The sequence below is a fragment of the Mustela lutreola genome, chromosome 5 (genome assembly GCF_030435805.1).
Source record: "Mustela lutreola isolate mMusLut2 chromosome 5, mMusLut2.pri, whole genome shotgun sequence".
Taxonomy (NCBI): Eukaryota; Metazoa; Chordata; class Mammalia; order Carnivora; family Mustelidae; genus Mustela; species Mustela lutreola.
In genome coordinates, this window is record NC_081294.1 from 72,819,222 (window position 1) to 72,839,539 (window position 20,318).

At 37.2% G+C, this 20,318-nt stretch overlaps 2 protein-coding genes across 3 annotated transcripts in view; one reads left to right on the forward strand and one right to left on the reverse strand.

Moving 5' to 3' along the window:
- LOC131832042 (serine/threonine-protein phosphatase 2A catalytic subunit alpha isoform) overlaps window positions 1-20,318 on the reverse strand; it is a 135,654-nt gene that overhangs the window by 89,038 nt on the left and 26,298 nt on the right. For both annotated transcript variants that reach the window (XM_059174584.1, XM_059174582.1), the window contains exons 5-6: window positions 7,216-7,328; window positions 3,624-3,763 (exon numbers count right to left, since the gene is read on the reverse strand). In XM_059174584.1, coding sequence (XP_059030567.1) covers window positions 3,624-3,763; window positions 7,216-7,328 — 253 coding nt within the window. The remainder of the gene's footprint in view (window positions 1-3,623; window positions 3,764-7,215; window positions 7,329-20,318) is intronic.
- On the forward strand, window positions 5,274-6,283 carry LOC131832043 (cleavage and polyadenylation specificity factor subunit 5-like). The gene has a single exon (XM_059174585.1). It carries the CDS (start codon window positions 5,391-5,393, stop codon window positions 6,072-6,074), a length of 684 nt encoding a protein of 227 aa, XP_059030568.1. The 5' UTR covers window positions 5,274-5,390; the 3' UTR covers window positions 6,075-6,283.

Consider the following 20,318-nt stretch of genomic DNA (forward strand, 5'->3'; position numbering starts at 1 on the left):
GACATTTTAGAGTTTGATGGAAATGACAGATATCTTGATTGTGGTGGTGGTTTTATAGGTATAAAAATCTACCAAAACTCATCACATTATGCATTTTAAGTATGTTTAGTTTACTATACATAATTACATCATGATAAAGTTTAGAAAATTTGAACCTAGAAAATGATATAAGCTCTGACCCAGATATTAAGATGGATTTTAAAGTCACAACAATCAATCAAACTGGTATTTACACTAGAATAAAAAAAGAAATCAATGAAATAGAAACAAACCCAAGCACATGTAAGCATTTTGCCTATGATAAATGTGGCACTCTAAGTCACTGGATTACTCAAGTTGAAGAAAATATTTGCAACATATATGACAGAAGACTAATATGCCTATTATTTTACAAATCTATGTGGGAAAAGGTTAGTCCAATTGACAAATAGTTTAATGGTTCTTTTTTTTTAAGATTTTATTTATTTATTTGACAGATGGAGATCACAAGTAGGCAGAGAGGCAGGCAGAGAGAGAGGAGGAAGCAGGCTCCCTGCTGAGCAGAGAGCCTGATGCAGTACTTGATCCCAGGACCCCGAGATCAGGGCCCAAGCCGAAGGCAGAGGCTTAACCCACTGAGCCACCCAGGTGCCCCTTTTTTAATGATTCTTAAAACAAGAACTACAAATAGTCAATTAGTATTAGTAAAATGTTCAACCTTTCCTGTGATGATATAAATGCAACTGAAAAAAAATGGTATTTTAAACTTACTAAATTGGCAAATATTTTGGGGTGCCTGGCTGGTTCAGTTGGTAGAATATGGTAACTCTTGATCTTGGGGCCATGAGTTTGAGTTCCACATATGGTATAGAGATTACTAAAAAAAAAATTGGCAAATATTTTAAAAACTATAATATCCGGGGCCCCTGGGATATCTGTCTGTCAAATTTTTAAAAATCTTTTAAAAATTAAAAAAAAAAACTATAATATCCATTGCTAGATTGAGAGTGGGACTTTATATCCAGTGCTACTACTTGAGAGTATTTGAGTATAAATCAGTGAAACCTTTCTGGAGGGAAAAATAGCAAAATATATTAAAAATTCTGAAAAAGTATAAACCCTGTGGCCCACTAATCACAATTCTAGGAATTTATCCTAAACAAATAATAAAGCAAGTTCAAAAGACTTTTTAAAAGATGTTCACAGGGGCGCCTGGGTGGCTCAGTGGGTTAAGCCGCTGCCTTCGGCTCAGGTCATGATCTCAGGGTCCTGGGATCCAGCCCCTCATCAGGCTCTCTGCTCAGCAGAGAGCCTGCTTCCTCCAATCTCTCTGCGGCCTCTCTGCCTGCTTGTGATCTCTGTCTGTCAAATAAATAAATAAAATCTTAAAAAAAAAAAAAACGATGTTCACAAAATCATATCTACCAAGAGGGAGAAAACCCGAAAACAAATATTCAAAACTGTAAGATCAGTTAAACTATAGAACAATCTTACAATGAAATACTATGTAACCATTGAAAAATATGATGTGGTTCCATATTTACTGTCAGGGTTACATAACAAACAGGTCACAAAACTATGTGAAGTATGTCATCTTTTAAAAGCATAAATTTCTATGCACATATTTGGCTGGCAAAAGTCTAGAAGTATATAAATCAAAATGTCACTAATTTTTCCCAGATTGTGGGAGTTGGGAAAATCTTAACTTCTTCTTTATGTTTATCATGTATTCTCTACTTTTTCTATAATCATTATGTAGTCCTTGTATAATTAAACCCATGACATAAAAAATAAATTCAAAGGAAAATGTAGCAAACAAATCTAACTCTTTTATTTTTTTAAAAGAAATTTTATTGATTTCTTTGAGAGAAAGAAAGAGAGAGAACAGGAGTGGGGGAGCGAGAGGGACAAGCAGCCTACATTCTGAGTGGGAGCCCACTGTGAGGTTCAATCCCAAGACCCCAAGATCATGACCTGAACCAAAGAGTCAGATGATCAACCAACTCAGCCACCTCACACCCCTGATTCTTTTTTTAAAGATTTATTTATTTATTTTAGAAAGAAAGTGAGCATGAGTGGGAGGGGGAGAGGGAGCGGAAAAGAGAACGTTAAGCAGACTCTGCACTGAGCACAGAGCCTAATGTGGGGCTCAATCTCATGACCATGAGAGCATGATCTGCACAGAAACCAAGAGTCAGAGGCTTAACCAACTGAGCCACCCAAGCATTTTGAGAGAATCTCTCTCTATTTTTTTTTAAGAATCTATTTATGTATTTATTTATTTATTCATTCATTCATTCATTTGAGAAAGAAAGGGAGAGAGCACAGAGGGAGTGTAAAACGGAGAAGTAGACTCCCCACTGAACAGAGAGCCCAGTGAGGGACTTGATCCCAGGACCCTAAGATCATGACCCAAGCCAAAGACAGATGCTTAAACTGACTGAATCATCCAGGTGCCCACTGATAGAAAGAATCTTAAACAGACTCCTTGCTGAGTGTGGATCCCACCATGGGGCTCAATCTCACAACCCTGAGATCATGACCTGAGACAAATCAAGAGTTGGGACACTCAAATGACTGAGCCATCCAGGCACGCCAATGAATCTGATTCTTAATAAACTCTAGTTTTCTCCAGATACCAGTGAAATAATTTTTTCTGTTAAGAATTCCTTTAAGAATACTCTTTTGATGCTATATATCATATGTTTAGAAAGTTTATCTAAGTAACAACAGCAACAATTAAAATAACCATGTTTGTTGACACCTTATTCAAGGACCTGTGCTCAGAACATTTTCACCATTACCTCATTTAATCTTCCAGCCCCAGAAAAATAAAGACCATTATTGTTATTTTATAGCCCAGTAAACTGGGCATGAAGATTAAGTGACTTTCCCAAAGTTACAGAGCTAATTAGTGACAGAGCTGAGTTTTAGTCTATGTGATTGCAGAGCCCTGTCTTATAACACTACACCACACTTGCTTTGAAATTTAGGTAACTACATTTTTTTAAAAGGGCTTTACATCAGAAATAAGATATCTCAGTTGACCCTGAGAAAGGAAATTAACTAGATAGAGAAAATAAATAGAAGTAGATTTACTTTCTACAGTAAATTCTCTTACTTTTTGAATTTTGCTCTAAATATATTGGTAAACTTATTACCTAGTTTAAAAAGAAATTTACATTTTAAAATAATTAGAAAATGTTATAGTATAACGCTTTTGTTTTCTCCAAACCCCAACTGAATTTTGGCATTAGTATACCCTCAAACAACACTAAAACTGCAGTTGTCAATGCCCGGTAGATATCTCAGGATACCAGTTTACATGGAACAGAGCCCTAACTTGGATAGACTGGCTATTAAAAGGTGGTGATAAGCATGGTAAGTCCTTTGAATTTTTCCAGTTTACCCATAAGTATCGTTAAAATTGGAATAAACTAAAAATGGACAGGATTATCCTAGGGAGTTTTCAGTTCTGTCTATTAATTTTAATTTTTCTGAACTAAAGATGTAAAGACAGGAAGATAGTAGCTTCTAACAGATAACATTATGAATCCTTTCAGAATTTCAATAAAGTAATATCTTAAAACTGTATTATAATTTATGCAAATTTCCCAGAAATAAGTTCTTAATTCTTAACATACATGAACTATATCTGCCAACAATCCATTTAACTTTGGGTATTTTTTTCTTGCATTTTTGGGGTGTTGAACTTGAGGAAGGACCAGCCCAGCAAAAATGGGACTCTTGGAAAAGATATTCTGTAAGTGAGGAGTCAAGTTGCCTGAAAAGAGAAAAAAATACGAATATAAGAAAACAGAAATTAATCTACAATCGAAATAAACAAATTGTGGGGTGCCTGTGTGGGCTCAGTCATTAAGCATCTGCCTTCCCGGGCTTCCTGCTCAGCAGGAAGCCTGCTTCTTCCTCTACCACTCCCCCTGCTTGTGTTCCCTCTTTCACTGTGTCTCTCTCTGTCAAATAAATAAATAAAATCCTTAAAAAATAATAAAATAAACAAATTGCTGTGTGGTCTGCATTAAATTACTAAAAAAGAAGAACAATTATGTTCTTTTAATTTTTTAAGGTTGAACAAGAAACTATCTGAATATAGCACAAAAATTGGAAGTTTCCCCAGTAATGTGTTGATAGCATGTAAGCAGTAGAAAATTTAAAGCCACCAGGTTCATTTTCATTTCCCAAAATATAAGACATAATATATAATGCTATCAGGAAAAGCAAACCTTTACATATTTCCTTATGGGTATCTAAATAGTCTAACAAATGTTTATCAGCAAAGCCTTACTCAAAACAGCTAAAATATCTAAATTATTTAGAAACAGAAATATTGCAAAGAAACAAGGCTATAGAGTAGCAGAAGAATGAAAAGAATTGTAAATCGGAGTGGAGAGAGCTAAGCTCCAGCACCAGTTTCATTATAACTATTTCTGTGGCCTTGGGCAAATATCTTCCCTTACTATGCTTCAGTTTCTTTATATGTAAAATGACAGACTTAATCCCATCATCTCTAACATCTTCTAACGTTACTCTCAAAACCAGAACATTAAAGGTGACCCAAAAAGGGTGATGCTTTAAGACTCCAAACTGTATCTGTTGTTAATATTTATTCAGACTTCATGATTATTATAGTTGCTCCAGTACCTTCCTCATGATCCTGTAACTACATGTCTGTATAGCTTCTCTATCACAAAAGGAGCTCCTCAAGCGCATCATACCCAGCAATTGCACTACTGGGTATTCACCCCAAAGATACGGATGTAGTGAAAAGATGAGCCATATGCACCCCATGTTCATAGCAGCAATGTCCACAATAGCCTAACCATGGAAAGAGCTGAGATGTCCTTCAACAGATGAATGGATAAAGAAGATATGGTCCATATACACAAAGGACTATTACTCAGCCATCAGAAAGGATGAATACCCCCAACTTTTGTATCGACTTAGATGAGACTGGAGGAGATTAAGTGAAATAAGTCAAGCAGAGAAAATCAACTATCATATGGTTTCATTTACTTGTGGAACATAAGGAATATCATGGAGGACATTAGGAGAAGGAAGGAGAAAATGAGGGAAGGGAAATCAGAGGGGGAGATGAACCATGACAGACTATGGACTCCAAGAAACAAACTGAGGGTTTTAGAGGGGAGGGAGGTGGGGGAATGGGTTGGCTTGGTGATGGGTATTAAGGAGGGGCACAGATTGCATGGAGCACTGGGTGTTATACGCAAACAATGAATCATGGAACACTACATCAAAAACTAATGATGTTGCGCTCTCATGTTAATGGCGGGTGGCGTCTGCTGAGGGGGACGCAAATAACCGCTACCGGCAAGGGAAAGTCTCCTTGCCTGCCCCACTTCCATTCTCCGCAAGTATTTGAGCTCGCCAGCATGTCCGTGGTACCGCCGAATCGCTCACAAACCGGCTGGCCCCGGGGAGTCAACCAGTTCAGCAACAAGTACATCCAGCAGACTAAGCCCCTCACCCTGGAGCGCACCATCAACCTGTACCCTCTTACCAATTATACTTTTGGTACAAAAGAGCCCCTCTATGAGAAGGACAGTTCTGTTGCAGCCAGATTTCAGCGCATGAGGGAGGAATTTGATAAAATTGGATTGAGAAGGACTGTAGAAGGGGTTCTGATTGTACATGAGCACCGGCTACCACATGTGTTACTGCTACAGCTGGGAACAACTTTCTTCAAATTACCTGGTGGTGAACTTAACCCAGGAGAAGATGAAGTTGAAGGACTAAAACGCTTAATGACAGAGATACTGGGTCGTCAAGATGGTGTCCTGCAAGACTGGGTCATTGATGACTGCATTGGTAACTGGTGGAGACCAAATTTTGAACCTCCTCAGTACCCGTATATTCCTGCACATATTACAAAACCTAAGGAACATAAGAAGTTGTTTTTGGTTCAACTTCAAGAGAAAGCTTTGTTTGCAGTCCCTAAAAATTACAAGCTTGTAGCTGCACCATTGTTTGAATTGTATGACAATGCACCAGGATATGGACCTATCATTTCTAGTCTCCCTCAGCTTCTGAGCAGGTTCAATTTTATATACAACTGAATTCCTGCACAGTGGAGAAGTAAAAGAAGCCGTCTCTGTGAGCACAGCTATACACAGTGTAGAATAAATATGGTAGAAAAGTTTTTTTGGGGTTTTCTCTCTTTCCCAATCCCTAAATTGCTGCCTACTTTCTGTTGTTTGAATAGTAAAGTTAATATGAAGAACTAGATGGTGGTGTAAACAAATGTGATAATGTTTAATTTTGGTTCTACTCATACTTTTTTGTACAACATTAAAGAATATGAACTTCTTTCTATTTGTATTTTTTTTCTTTTTTTAATTTTCACATTAAACTTGTAAAATTCTTACAAAAAAAAACTAATGATGTACTATACAGTGACTAATATAACATGATAAAAAAAGAAATACATTTAAAAGAAATCATTGAAACTCCATAAGCAAGGCTAACTAACCAAGATGTTTGTGTATTCATTCAAAGCAGATCATTAAAAAAGTAAAAGCGCTCATCAAATGTATTTTTGAATAAGTTATTTAATTACCTGGATATCTACAGTAGTTTAAAAAAAGTTATCTCGATAAGTAACTTTCTATCTCTAAGTGCTTCAAAAAGATACCTAAATCAACTCTATTATTTAAAAGTCCTCTTAGAGAGATGCAAATATATATAGATGCCAAAAAATTTTTTTTTAGGATTTTATTTATTTATTTGACAGAGAGAGACAGTGAGAGACCACAGCAGAGGGAACGGCAGAGGGAGAGGGAGAAGCAGGTTCCCCACTAAACAGGGAGTCCCATGCCAAGCTTGATCCCAGGACCCTGAGATCATAACCTCAGCAGAAGGCAGATGTTGAAGAAATTGAACCACCCAGGCACCCCTACAAGTCAAAATTTTAAAACAACTTTCAGACAAATTGAAGTAGGTTTCTACTGTACCATTTTTCTTACTATCAACCATTAGCAAATGACTTAGCTATTTGCAATCTGGCAAAGAAAATGCTATTTACAAAAACAGAGAAGAATTTTCTACCTTCCTTATCAGCCCAAGGCATACACTTGCTGCCATCTGTCAAAAAGTAGCTTCCCCGTTCATATAAAGAAAAAACTGAATTTGAAAATCAAGCAGAATTGACAAAGTAATATTTACTTTAAGCATTTAACAGTGTATTTCAGTAGCACCCACCTACTTTTAAAACAATTTTATGAAGTAAATCCAAATCAGAGCTGCTAGGAAGATAGGGGTTTCCAGTGGCCATCTCAATGATCATACAACCCAAAGCCCAGATATCTACAGGTCTGAAACAAACAAGAATAAATCATTTTTTATGGAAAAATATATAAAATGTATCTTTTTTATGATTTTATTTATTTATTTGACAGATAGAGATCACAAGTAAGCAGAGAGTCAGGCAGAGAGAGAAGAGGAAGCAGGTTCCCGTGGAGCAGAGAGCCCGATGTGGGGCTCAATCCCAAGACTCTGGGATCATGACCTGAGCCGAAGGCAGAGGCTTAACCCACTGAGCCACCGAGGTGGCCCTAGATTTTATTTATTTATTTGACAGAGATCACAAGTAGGCAGAGAGGCAGGCAGAGAAAAAGATGGGTAAGTAGGCTCTGCTGAGCAGAGAGCTCGATGTAGGGCTTGATCCCAGGACCCTAAGGATCATGACCTGGGCTGAAGGCAGAGGCTTAACCCACTGAGCCACCCAGGTGCCCCTCTTCTAAAATTTTTTAAAATAATGTTCCAGCCAAAGAAAAAAATCATGATTAGGCAGTATCATTAATAAATTTTCATCTTAATATCATATGCCAACTTTAGGATATATATTAAACATTACCACATTTTATTAATATATTAAATATCTTATATTTAAATCACATGAGAAGCCATATAGTAGTTCAGATGAAAAGTAACTATAATTCTAAAATTGTTCCAGATACTTACATAAGGACATTATGGAATTCCAAATTCTTAGTCGGGGGGAACATGGAGTTCAATCCCAAACCCTGAGATCACAACATTAGCCAAAACCAAGAGTCAGACTCAACTGACTAAGCCATTCAGGCATCCCCCCGCCGACTAGGAATTTTAAATAGATAAAAAGGAGCCAAATCTCACATTCAGAAGAAATATAAATACTACAGTGAGCTGTATCCTTCACTGACCCAACTGATAAAAATTGTAAGGTTCAATAACTGCTATATTGGTGAAGCCATGGAAAATGAACACTCCTATGTACCATCCTGGGAGTGTAAACCATACGACTTCTTTGAAGGGAAAATTGAGAAAAGCGACCAAAATTAAAAATGTACCTACTCGGGGCGCCTGGGTGGCTCAGTGGGTTAAGGCCTCTGCCTTCAGCTCAGGTCATGATCTCAGGGTCCTGGGATTGAGCCCTGAATCAAGTTCTCTGCTCCGTAGGGAGCTTGCTTCCCCATTTCTCTCTGCCTGCCTCTCTGCCTACTTGTGATCTGTCAAATAAATAAATAAAATCTTTTAAAAAAAATGTACCTACTTTTGACCAAACAACTTTACTCCTAGGAATTTAACCAAAGATCTACTCACCCATGTGCACAAAGATAAATGATATGAGAATTCCAGAAGCATTGTTTGGGGTAGAAAAAATTGGAAACAACCTAAAATCCTTCATATGAAAACTGCTATGTAATATTTTATACACCCACACTACGAAATATTATTCAGCTATCAAAAAGAAGGAGGTATATGCTAATATAAATTGATCTCCAAGATGAACTCTCAAGCGAAAAAAGCAAAATTCACTGAAGAAATCCAAGAACATGTACATAAATGGAGAGATAATTGTGTGTTCACAAAAAGGAAGACTCGATATTGTCAAAACATCAACTCTTCCAACCTGATCTATAAATTCAATGCAATGCCAGTCAAAATCCAATTTGGATATCAACAAATCGATTCTAAAGATTATATTGTTAAAAAAGAGACAACTGGCCCCAAATGGAGTCACTTGTGCTAAAGCCCACCTCACCAAATTAAGATTAGGGGCCCCTGGGTGGCTCAGTCCATTAAGCCTCCAGCTCCTGATTTCAGCTTTGGTCATGATCTTTGGGTCATGAAATTGAGACCCATGTCAGGCTCTGTGCTCACTGCAGTCTCCTTGTAATCCTCTCTCTCAGGGCGCCTGGGTGGCTCAGGTGGTTAAGCATGCAACTCTTGAATTTGGCTCAGGTCATGATCTCAGGGTTCTTGGATGGAGCCCTGCTTCCAGCTCTTGGCTTAGCAGAGTCTGCTTGAGATTCTCTGCTTCACCTCCGGCCCATGTGCTCTCTCTTTCTCAAATAAATAAGCTCTTAAAAGAAAATAAATTCTCTCTCTCCTTCTCTCTCTGCCCCTCCCCTGCCTCGTGTTCTTTCTCTCTCTAAAATAAATAAATGAATAAGCAAAATCTTCTTAAAAATACTTAATTAGTTTCAACTTCTCCCAGAAGTGGACTCTTAAACCAGTCAATCTGGATTTACATGGTCAACACTAGTGAGGTAACCTACCTGACAGAACCCTGCTATCCCCTAAAGGTGACCTTACCACAAACAATCTACTCTTTACTAGTAACTGCCTTGTTCTGCCCCATTCTACCTATATAAGTCTTTCCATTTTGTACAGCCCCTCAGTGTGTCTTTCTGTCTGCTAGATGGAATGCTATCTCATTCACAAATCATTGAATAAAGGTATTAAGATCTTTAAATTTTACTCAGCTGAATTTTGTTTTTTAACAATATGGAAAAGCAACAGACGCAGAATAGCCAACACAATGCTGAAGAACAAAGTCAGAGGAAAGATACTACCTGACTTCAAGACATATTATAAAGCTACAGTAATCAAAACAGTATGGTATTATTGAAAAAATAAACAAACAGATCAAGAGAACAGAATATAGAGTCGAGAAATAGACTCACAAAATATATTCAACTAAACTTTGAAAAAGAAGAAAAGAAAATTCAGTAGATAACAGAATTTCTTTTCAAAAAGTGATACTGGAGCAACTGTCATCCATGAATCAGTATCAGGATCCTGAGATCGAGCCCTTAGTCAGGATCTGCATTCAGTGTAGAGTCCACTTGTCTGTTCATTCCTCTCCCTCTGCCTCTTTGCCCCCCACCCCCCACTGTCTGTCTGTCTCTCTCTTTCTCTATCAAATAAATAAATAAATAAGCTTAAAAAAACTATTGCACTAATCGATATTTAGCCAGATGAGTTATATGAAGTTATATGAAGAACTTCTATCCACCGAAAAACCTGCGCATGAATGTTTCCAGCAGCTTTATTCATAACTGCAAAATGCCCTTCATTAGATAAAAGAATAAACAAATTGTCAAATATACATACAATGGAGTACTAGTGATTAAAAAATGACCTATTGAGACATAAAGCAAAACAAAACCAAAAAATGAAGGAAACTTAAATACACATTGCTAGGTGAAAAAGGCCAGTCTGAAAATGTAATATAACATATGACCCTAAACACATGACATTCTGGAAAATACAAGAGTATAGAGACAGTAAAAAGATCAGTGGTGGCCAGAAATTCAGGGAGGAGGAGGAAAGGATGAAAAGATAGAACACAGAGGATTTCTAGGGGTGTGGAAATATTCTGTATAACACTGTAATAGTGGATAAATGACCTTATACAGTTGTCAAAATCCATAGGAATTCAACACAAAGAGTGAACTTTAATGTAAACTATGGATTACATTAACTATGGATTATGATTAACAATAATACATATATAATGTTTTATCAATTTTTAAAGATTTTTAAAAGATTTTTATTTATTTATTTATTTGACAGACAGAGATCACAAGTAGGCAGAGAGGCAGGCAGAGAGAGAGGAGGAAGCAGGCTCTCTGCTGAACAGAGAGCCCAGTGCGGGACTCGATCCCAGGACCCTGGGATCATGACCTGAGGCGAAGGCAGAGGCTTTAACCCACTGAGCCACCCAGGCGCCCCTAAAGATTTATTTTTTTTAAGTAATCTCTACACCCAATATGGGGCTCAAACTCACAACCCCAATATCAAGAGTTGCATGCTCCACTGACTGAGCCAGACAGGCACCCCAGGGGTTTATCAATCTTTTTAAAAGTGCCAAACTAAGGGACGCCTGGGTGGCTCAGTTGGTTGGGCAGCTGCCTTCGGCTCGGGTCGTGGTCCCAGCGTCCTAGGATCGAGTCCCACATTGGGCTCCTTGCTCCGCAGGGAGCCTGCTTCTCCCTCTGATTCTGCCTTCCACTCTGTCTGCATATGCTCGCTCTCGCTCTCTCTCTGACAAATAAATAAATAAAATCTTAAAAAAAAAAAAAAAAGTGCCAAACTAATGTAAGGTGTTAACAACAGGAAAACTGAGTTGTGGAGGGCGTAAGAAGGAGGGGGTAGGTATTGGGGAACTTTACTTTCTGCTCAATTTCTCTGTAAACCTAAAAATGCTCTCAGAAAGTAAAGTCTACTAATTAAAAAAAAATTTTTAAAGGAAGATTCTGTACTATATGTAGTACACTTTTATTTCTTTTTTAAAAGGAGATGCTGTGGATTGATATCCAAAATATATAAAGAACTTATACAACTCAACACCAAACATACAAATAATTCAATTAAAAATGGTCAGATGACCTAAATAGATGCTTTTCCAAAGAAGACATACAGATGGCCTATATTAAGAAAGAAGACTTTAGGGCACCTGGGTGGCTCAGCTGGTTAAGTGTCTGACTTCAGCTCAGGTCATGATCTCAGAGTCCTGGGACTGAGCCCCACATTGGGCTCTGTGCTCAGCCGGGAATCTGCTTCTCGCTCTCTCTTTGCCCCCTCCACTTGCCCCATGCACTTGGGCTCTCTCTTTCAAATAAATAAATAAAATCTTAAAAAAAAAAAAAAGAAAAGAAAAGAAAGAAAGAAAGAAGACTTAGAAAGAAAAAAAATACTAAATCTATAACCTATCATTCCATCTTAAGACAGTGGACAAAGAAAAGCAAACTAAAACTACAGCATGTGGAAGGAAGGAAATAATAAAGATTAGAGTGAAAATTAATGAAGTAAAGAATTTTTTTAAAAAAGAGAAAAATTACCATGCCTGGGTGGCTTAGTTGTTAAGAGTTTGCCTTCGGCTTAGGTCATGATCCCACGGTCCTAGGATTGAGCCCCGCATGGGACCCCCTGCTCTATGGGAGGCCTGTTTTTCCCTCTCCCACTCCCCCTGCTTGTGTTCTCTCTCTTGCTGTATCTCTCTCTGTCAAATAAATAAATAAAATCTTTAAAAAAAAAATCACTGAAACTAAAGCTGGCTGTAAAGATCAACAAAGTTGACATTTAACCAGAATGACTAAGAAAAAGAGGGAAGACTTAAATTATAAGAATCAGAAATGAAGGGACCCCTGGGTGGCTCAGTTGGTTGGACGACTGCCTTTGGCTTGGGTCATGATCCCGGAGTCCCGGGATCGAGTCCCGCATCGGGCTCCCGGCTCCGCGGGGAGTCTGCTTCTCCCTCTGACTTTCTCCTTGCTCATGTTCTCTCTCACTGTCTCTCTCTCAAATAAATAAATAAAATCTTAAAAAAAAAAAAAGAATCAGAAATGAAAAAAGTAACATTACTACCAACCTTACAGAAATCAAAAGGATTATAAAGGAATAAAATGAATAATATATGCCAAGAAATCAGATAACTTAGGTTAAATGGACAGTTTCCTAGAAAAACACAAACTATTAAAACTGGCTCAAGAAAAATAGAGAATCTAAATAAACCTGTGACAAGTGAAAAACTAGAATTCCTAATCAGAACACTGCATAAAAAGGAAACCCCAGGTCCAGATGGCTTCACTGTTGATTCCATCAATATTTAAAGAAAAATTAAGACCAATTCTTTACAAACTCTTTCAAAAAACAGAAGAGGAAGAAACACTATATAGAACAAACTGGTATTTACCAGAAGGGAGGTAGGAATAGGGATGGCTTAAAGAGGTGATGGGTATTAAGGAACACACTTGTGATAAGCACAGGGTATTATATGGAAGTGTTGAATCACCATATTGAACACCCGAAACTAATTTTATACTATATATTAACTGGAATTTAAATAAGCATTGTAAAAAAATCGATAGAAAACTATAGACCAACATCTCTTACCAATATCTCTCATGAATATGGACAAAAAATTTCTCAACAAAATACTAACAAACTGAGTCCAGTAACAAATAAAAAGAATTACACACACTGTGGCATGTAGAAAACAATAACACAGAGAGAAAGAGAGTCCTAAATATAAAGAACAAATTAGTAAGAGCACCTGGCTGGCTTAGTTGGAAGAGCATTCAATTCTTGATCTCAGAGTTGAGAGTTCAGGCCCCGTGGTGGGTGTAGAGATTAGTTTAATTAATTAATTTAATTTAGTTAAAAACTGAGAACCATAAAGAACAAACTGGCAGCCGTCAAAGGGGTAGGGAGATGGGTGAAACGGGTAAAGGGGATTAAAAGGTACAAACTTAAAACAAAAAAAAAAGAGGTAAAAACTCCCTGTTATGAAATAAATAATTCACAGAAATGAAAAGCACAGCATAAGGAACAAAGTCAATAATATTGTAATATACTTACAGTGGTGAACACTTCATAATGTATATAACTGTTAAATCGCTATGTTTATACCTGAAACTATTTTAATATTATGTCAATAATACTTCAATTAAAATGTATGTATTTAAAATATATGAATTCGGGGTGCCTGGGTGGCTTAGTTGGTTAAGCGACTGCCTTCAGCTCAGGTCATGATCCTGGAGTCCCAGGATCGAGTCCCACATCGGGCTCCCAGTTCCATGGGGAGTCTGCTTCTCCCTCTGACCTTCTCCCTTCTCATACTCTCCCTCGCTCTCTCACAAATAAATAAATAAAATCTTTAAAATAATAAACAAACAAATAAATAAAATATATGAATTCATACGTATTTATATGTATTTTTAAAATATTATATATATATGATTGTTTGCTCTTGCTTCTGTGTTGCTATACTCTTGGTTTGGTATTGTACAGAGGCCAATAAACTTTTTCTGTAAAGGAGCACATAATAAATATTTTAAGCTTTGCAGGTTGTACAGTCTCTGGTGCAACTACTTAAACAACTGCAACAGGGTGAAAGTTGCCGTAGATGATATGAATATCATAATAAATGAATGGGTGTGACTGTTACCATAAAACTTTATTTACTTTATTTATTTTATGTATTTTTTATTTTTATTTTTATTTTATTTATTTTTATTTTTTATTTTTATTTATTTTATTTATTTATAGTTTTATACTATTTATAGTATATAAATATATATATTATAGTCTGTTATTTACAAAAACAGACAGTAGGCCAGATTTACCCATTCCTGGTATAGATAGTAATACACTAATCCTTAAACTTAAGAGTGTTCGTGTTGTTTTGTAGACCCAATGAAACAGGCAAAACCTCCAACAGAAATAACTTTCAGTACATAATGTTGCATTGTAAATGGCATCTTTCATTATATTTTAGCAAGGTCAAACAGAATCAGGTACCAAAGACAAAAGGAAAAAAAAGAATTATACAGCATGATCAGGTAGGATTTATTTCAGAAACACAGGTTGGTTCAATATGCAAAATTAATCAATGGGATATATCGTATCGATAGATTAAAAAAAATGCAAATGATCCTCTCAACAGGTACAAAAAAAGAATTTGACCAATATCTTTTCATAATAAAAATTCTCAACAAACTAGGAATAAAAGGAAATTTTGTCAACCTGAAAAAGGGCATCTACGAAAAACCCACAGCTAACAAACTTAATGGTAAAAGATTGGATGCTTCTCCCCTGACATTAGGAACAAGACAAGGATGTCTGTCTGCTCTCACCACTTCTTTTCAACATTGTAGTGGAGGTTCTGGCCAGAGAAATTAGGAGGAAAAGAAAACAGAAGGCATCTAGACCAGAAAAGAAGAAGTAAAATTATCTCTCCTCACAGATGACATGATCTTGTATATAGGAAGTCCTAAGTCAAAAAACAATTATTAGAACCAATATGTTCACCAAGGTTGCAGGATACAAAACTAATACACAAAAATCAGGGATTTTTTTTCACATTTGAACATCTGAAATGAAATTAATGGTTCCATTTGCAGTAACATCAAAAAGAATAAAACAGGAATAAACAGAAGTGCAAAATGTATGTTCTGAAAGCTGCAAAACATTGTTGAAATTGAAGATCTAGATAAATGAAAAGATGTCCTATGTTCATAGATTAGCAAACTTTACATTGTTTAGATAGCAACTCTACAAATGGATTCAGATTCAGTGTAATCCCTATCAGAATCCTAGCTGTCTTTTTGGGGAAAAAAAATTTTTTAATTGACAACCTGATCCTAAAATTCATGTGAAACTGCAAGGAACCCAGAATAGCCAAAACAATCTTGAAAAGGAAAAATGAAGTTGGAAGACTCATACTTTCCCACTTCAAACTTAATACAAAGCAATGATAAACAAGACAGTGTGATTCTGGAACGAGGACAAACATACAGATCAACAGAACAGAACTGAAATCCAGAAATAAAACTTGCCATTTCTGGTCAAGTGGCTTTCAACAAGGGTGCCAAGACCATTCAATGAGGGAAAAACATTCTTTTCAACAAATGGTGCTTAGAGAAACAGATAGTCACAGGCAAAAGGAGGAAACCCCTTACATTATATCACATATAAAAATTAACTCAAAATAGAGGCACTTGGGTGATGCATTTGGTTAAGTCTCCAACTCCCGTTTTCAGCTCAGGTCATGATCTCAGGGTCATGAGATTCAGCCCCATGTGGGGTTCCATGCTCAATGCGGAGTCTGCTGAAGATCTTCTCTCTCCCTTTGCCCCCCCACCACAGTCTCTCTCTCTCTCCCTCTCAAATAAAGTAATCCTAAAAAAAAAAATTAAAAACTTTTGTGTGTCACAGGACACCATCAAGAAAATGAAGAAACAATCCACAGAATGAGAGAAAAAATTTAAAAATGTATTATCTGATAAGGAACTGAATCTACAGTATACAAAGAATTCAATAATAAAAAGCCAATACAATTTAAAAATGGGCAAAGGATCTGAATAGACATTTCTTGAAGGAAGATCTACAAGTGACCAATAAACACATGAAAAGATACTCAACATAATTGGTCATCAAGAAAATGCAAATCAAACCCACAACAAGATACCACTTCATACCCATTACGAGAACTAGAAGCCAAGTCAAATAATATCAAGTGTTGATAAGGATATTAGAGAAACTGTAACCCTCACATTCTGCTGGTGGGATTTTAAAATGAGGCAGACACAGAGAAAGATAATTATCATATGATCTCTTTGATATGACAAATTTGAGAGGCAGGGTGGGAGGTTGTGCAATAGGGAAGGAAAAATGAAACAAGATGGGATCGGGAGGGAGACAAACCCTAAGAGACTCTTAATCTCACAAAACATGCTGAGGGTTGTGGGGGACGTAGGGGGGCGCGTAGGGAGAGGGTGGCTGGGTTATGGACACTGGGGAGGGTATGTGCTATGCTGAGTCCTATGAAATGTGTAAGCCTGATGATTCATAGACCTGTACCCCTGGGGCAAAGAAAACATTATATGTTATTTTTAAATTAATAACTAATTAATTAAAAGAAAATGATGCAGACACTTTGAAAAATAGTCTGACAGTGTCTCAAATGAGTGAACATAAGGTTACCATAAGATTCATTAATTCTACTCCAAGGGAAATGAAAACATATGCCCACACAAAAATTGATACATAAATATTTAAAGCAGCATTATCCATAATAGCCAAAAATAAATACAACTCAATTGTCTATCAATGGGTAAATGAATAAACAAAAGTGATCTATCCACATAATGGAGAGATAATTGGGCTATAAAAAAGGAAAGGAAGGGGGTACCTGGATGGCTCAGTCCAAAGAGCATCTGACTCAGGATTGTGATTTCGAGGCCCACATTGGGTGTAGAGATTACTTAAAAACAAAATCTTAAAGAAAAATAAATAAAAGGAAAGAAAGTACCTACATGTGCCACAACTTGGATGAACCTTGAAATCATTATGCTAAGTAAAAAAGTCACAAAAGACCACATATTACATAACTCCATTCATTTGAAAATCAAAATAGGGAAATCTATAAAGTCAGAAAGTAGATTAGTGGTTGATTAGGGCTGGAACAAGAGGGGTGGGGTATATGAGAGTGATAGCTAAAGGATACAGGGTTTTTTTAAGGTGACGAAAATGTTCAAAAATTATGGTGATGTTGTACCTACCTGTGAATATACTAAAAACCATTGAATTACATACTTTAAAAGTATGAATTGTATTATGTATGAATTTTATCACAACAAAGCTTTTTTTTTTTAAAGAACAAGTAGGGAGCATTTATTTTTTTATTTTTATGTTTTGCATTTTTAATTTTTAAAATGTTTTTTTTTTTGCCTTGTACCAACCATAATTTTTTAAATTTAAAATTTTACTTAGTTAACATAAAGTGCAATATTTGTTTCTGGAGTAGAATACAGTGATTTGTCACTTACATACAAGACCCATTGCTCGTAACAAAAAGTGCCCTCCTCAAAACCCTTCACCCAAGGTATTACAAGTTATAAGAAGAGAAGATAAAATTAAAATACCACCATTTGCAACCCCCCATGAATTGACAGATCTAGTCATTAAGCATCCGAGGCTAGTAACATCACAAAAAGAGACATTCAGACTAACACTTCTCCTGATGCAAGAAGACAATACTATAATCTTGCCAAATAGACTGAATCTCAGACTAACCCAACATATGGACCCAGGTGACAATTTGCACAAAATATAAAGAACAAAGAAACATGTTGAACTCCACTGTGAGTATGCAATCAACAAAATTCAGATTTAGAAACTCAGTAGTCTGGGTTCTTCAACAGGTAAGTTTTAAGAAAAATAAAGGGATAGAGGAAATTACTGTAGTTTAAAAGAGACTTTAAAAACATATAAGGGGGTGGGGCGCCTGTGGCTCAGTGGGTTAAGTGTCTGCCTTCAGCTCAGGTCATGATCCTTGTGTCCTAGGATGGAGTTCTGCATCGTGCTCCCTGCTCAGTGGCAAGTCTGCCTTCTCCCTCTATCCCTACCCCAGCTTGTGTTTGCTTTCTCTTTCGTGTGCTCTCTCTCACAAAAATAAATGAATAAAATCTAAAAATAAATAAATAAATATTAGATCTTTTAAAAAATATATTTATTTATTTATTTGACAGGCAGAGATCACAGGTAGGCAGAGAGGCAGGCAGAGAGAGAGGAGGAAGCAGGCTCCCTGCTGAGCAGAGAACCTGATGTGGGGCTCGATCCCAGGACCCTGGAATCATGGCCTGAGCCAAAGGCAGAGGCTTTAACCCACTGAGCCACCCAGGCACCCCTAGATCTTATTTAAATAAAAAAGCAAGAATAGTTTTAACAAACATACCACAATAATGTAAGATTATAATGTTAGGGAAAGCAGAAATTGGGTGAGGGCTGTATGGGAACTCTTACTATGTCTGCAAATTTTCTATAAATGTAAAATTATTCCAAAATAAAAAGCATATTTATTTTTTTTAAGATTTTATTTATTTGAGAGAGAGAGTGAGCTTGAGAGAGAGAGTGAGCTCAAGAGAGATACAGAAAGAGAGCACGTGCACACATAAGTGGTGGGGGGCCGGCAGAGAGAGAGGGCTCTTCTCTGAGCAGAGAGCCCCATGTGGGGCTTGATCCCAGAACCCTGGGATCATGACCTGAACCAAAGGCAGATGCTTAACAAACTGAGCCACTCAGGTGCCCCTAACAAGCCAATTAAAAAAAAAAAAAATGCCTGGGGATAATGGAGAAAGTCTAGGGTGGGGGCTCCTGGGTGGCTCAGTCATTAAGTGCTGCCTTTGGCTCAGGTCATGATCCCAGGGTCCCGCATCGGGCTCTCCAGCCGGCGGGAAACCTGCTTCTCCCTCTCTCACTCCCCCTGCTTCTGTTCCCTCTCTCTTTTTGTCTCTCTCTGTCAAATAAATAAATAAAATCTTCAAAAAAAAAAAAAAGTCTAGGGGGGGCGCCTGGGGCTCAGTGCATTGAGGCCTCTGCCTTTGGCTCGGGTTGTGATCTCGAGGTCCTGGGATGGAGCCCGGCATGGGGCTCTCTGCTCGGTGGGGAGCCTGCTTCCCCCTCTCTCTTGGCCTGCCTCTCTGCCTGCTTGTGATCTCTGTCAAATTAAAAATTAAAAAGAAAGTCCAGGGTGGCCATAAAGAATGATAATAATAACTGTCGGCAAGGATAGGAAGAAATTGGAGCCCCTACCTTCTGCTGACAGGAATGTAAAACAATACAGACACTGTGGAAACCAATCTGGCAGTTCCTCAAAGGATCAAACATAGAGTTACCACCCACAATTCCAGCTCCCAGGTTTAGACCCCAAAGAAATGAAGACACAGGTCCATACTGAAGCATGTACACAAATGTTCACATTATTCATCACAGCCAAAAAAATGGAAATAATCAAGATATCTATCAACTAAAGACTGGATTTAAAAAATGTGTTATATCCATAAAATGGGTATTATTCAGCCATAGAAAGAAATGAAGTACTGATACATGCTACAACATGAATGACCCTTAAAAACAGTATTCAAAGTAAGAGAAATGAGTCCCCAAAAAATAGATATTGCTTAATCTCATTTATATGAAATGTTCAGAAGAGGCAAATCCATAGAGAATGAAAGTAGCCTGGTGGTTGCTAGGCCTGGAAGGCTTGGCAGGAAAGGAAGAGTGACCGCCAACAGATACAGGGTTTCTTTTGGGGTGACAAAAATGTTCTAAAATTGAATGTAGTGATGCTTGTACAACTTTGTGAATATACTAAAAACCACTAAATTGTACAATTTAAATGGGTGAGTTTTATGGTATGTGGATCATATCTCAAAAAAGCTATTATTTAGGGGCGCCTGGGTGGCTCAGTGGGTTAAAGCCTCTGCCTTCAGCTCAGGTCATGGTCCCAGGGTCCTGGGATGGAGCCCCACATTGGGCTCTCTACTCAGCGGGAGCCTGCTTCCTCCTCTCTCTCTGCCTGCCTCTCTGCCTACTTGTGATCTCTGTCAAATAAATAAATAAATATTTTTTTTTAAAAAAAAGCTATCATATAAAAAAGGCTAGATTAAACTAAGTGCATGTACTTAGATAAGTAGATAAAACTATAAAGAAATGTAAGGAACTGAATATAAGAAAAGTCAACATCATGG

Coding starts and splice junctions, on each gene's coding strand:
- LOC131832043 (XM_059174585.1), top strand. CDS start 5,391: ATGTCCGTGGTACCGCCGAATCGCTCACAAACCGGCTGGCCCCGGGGA.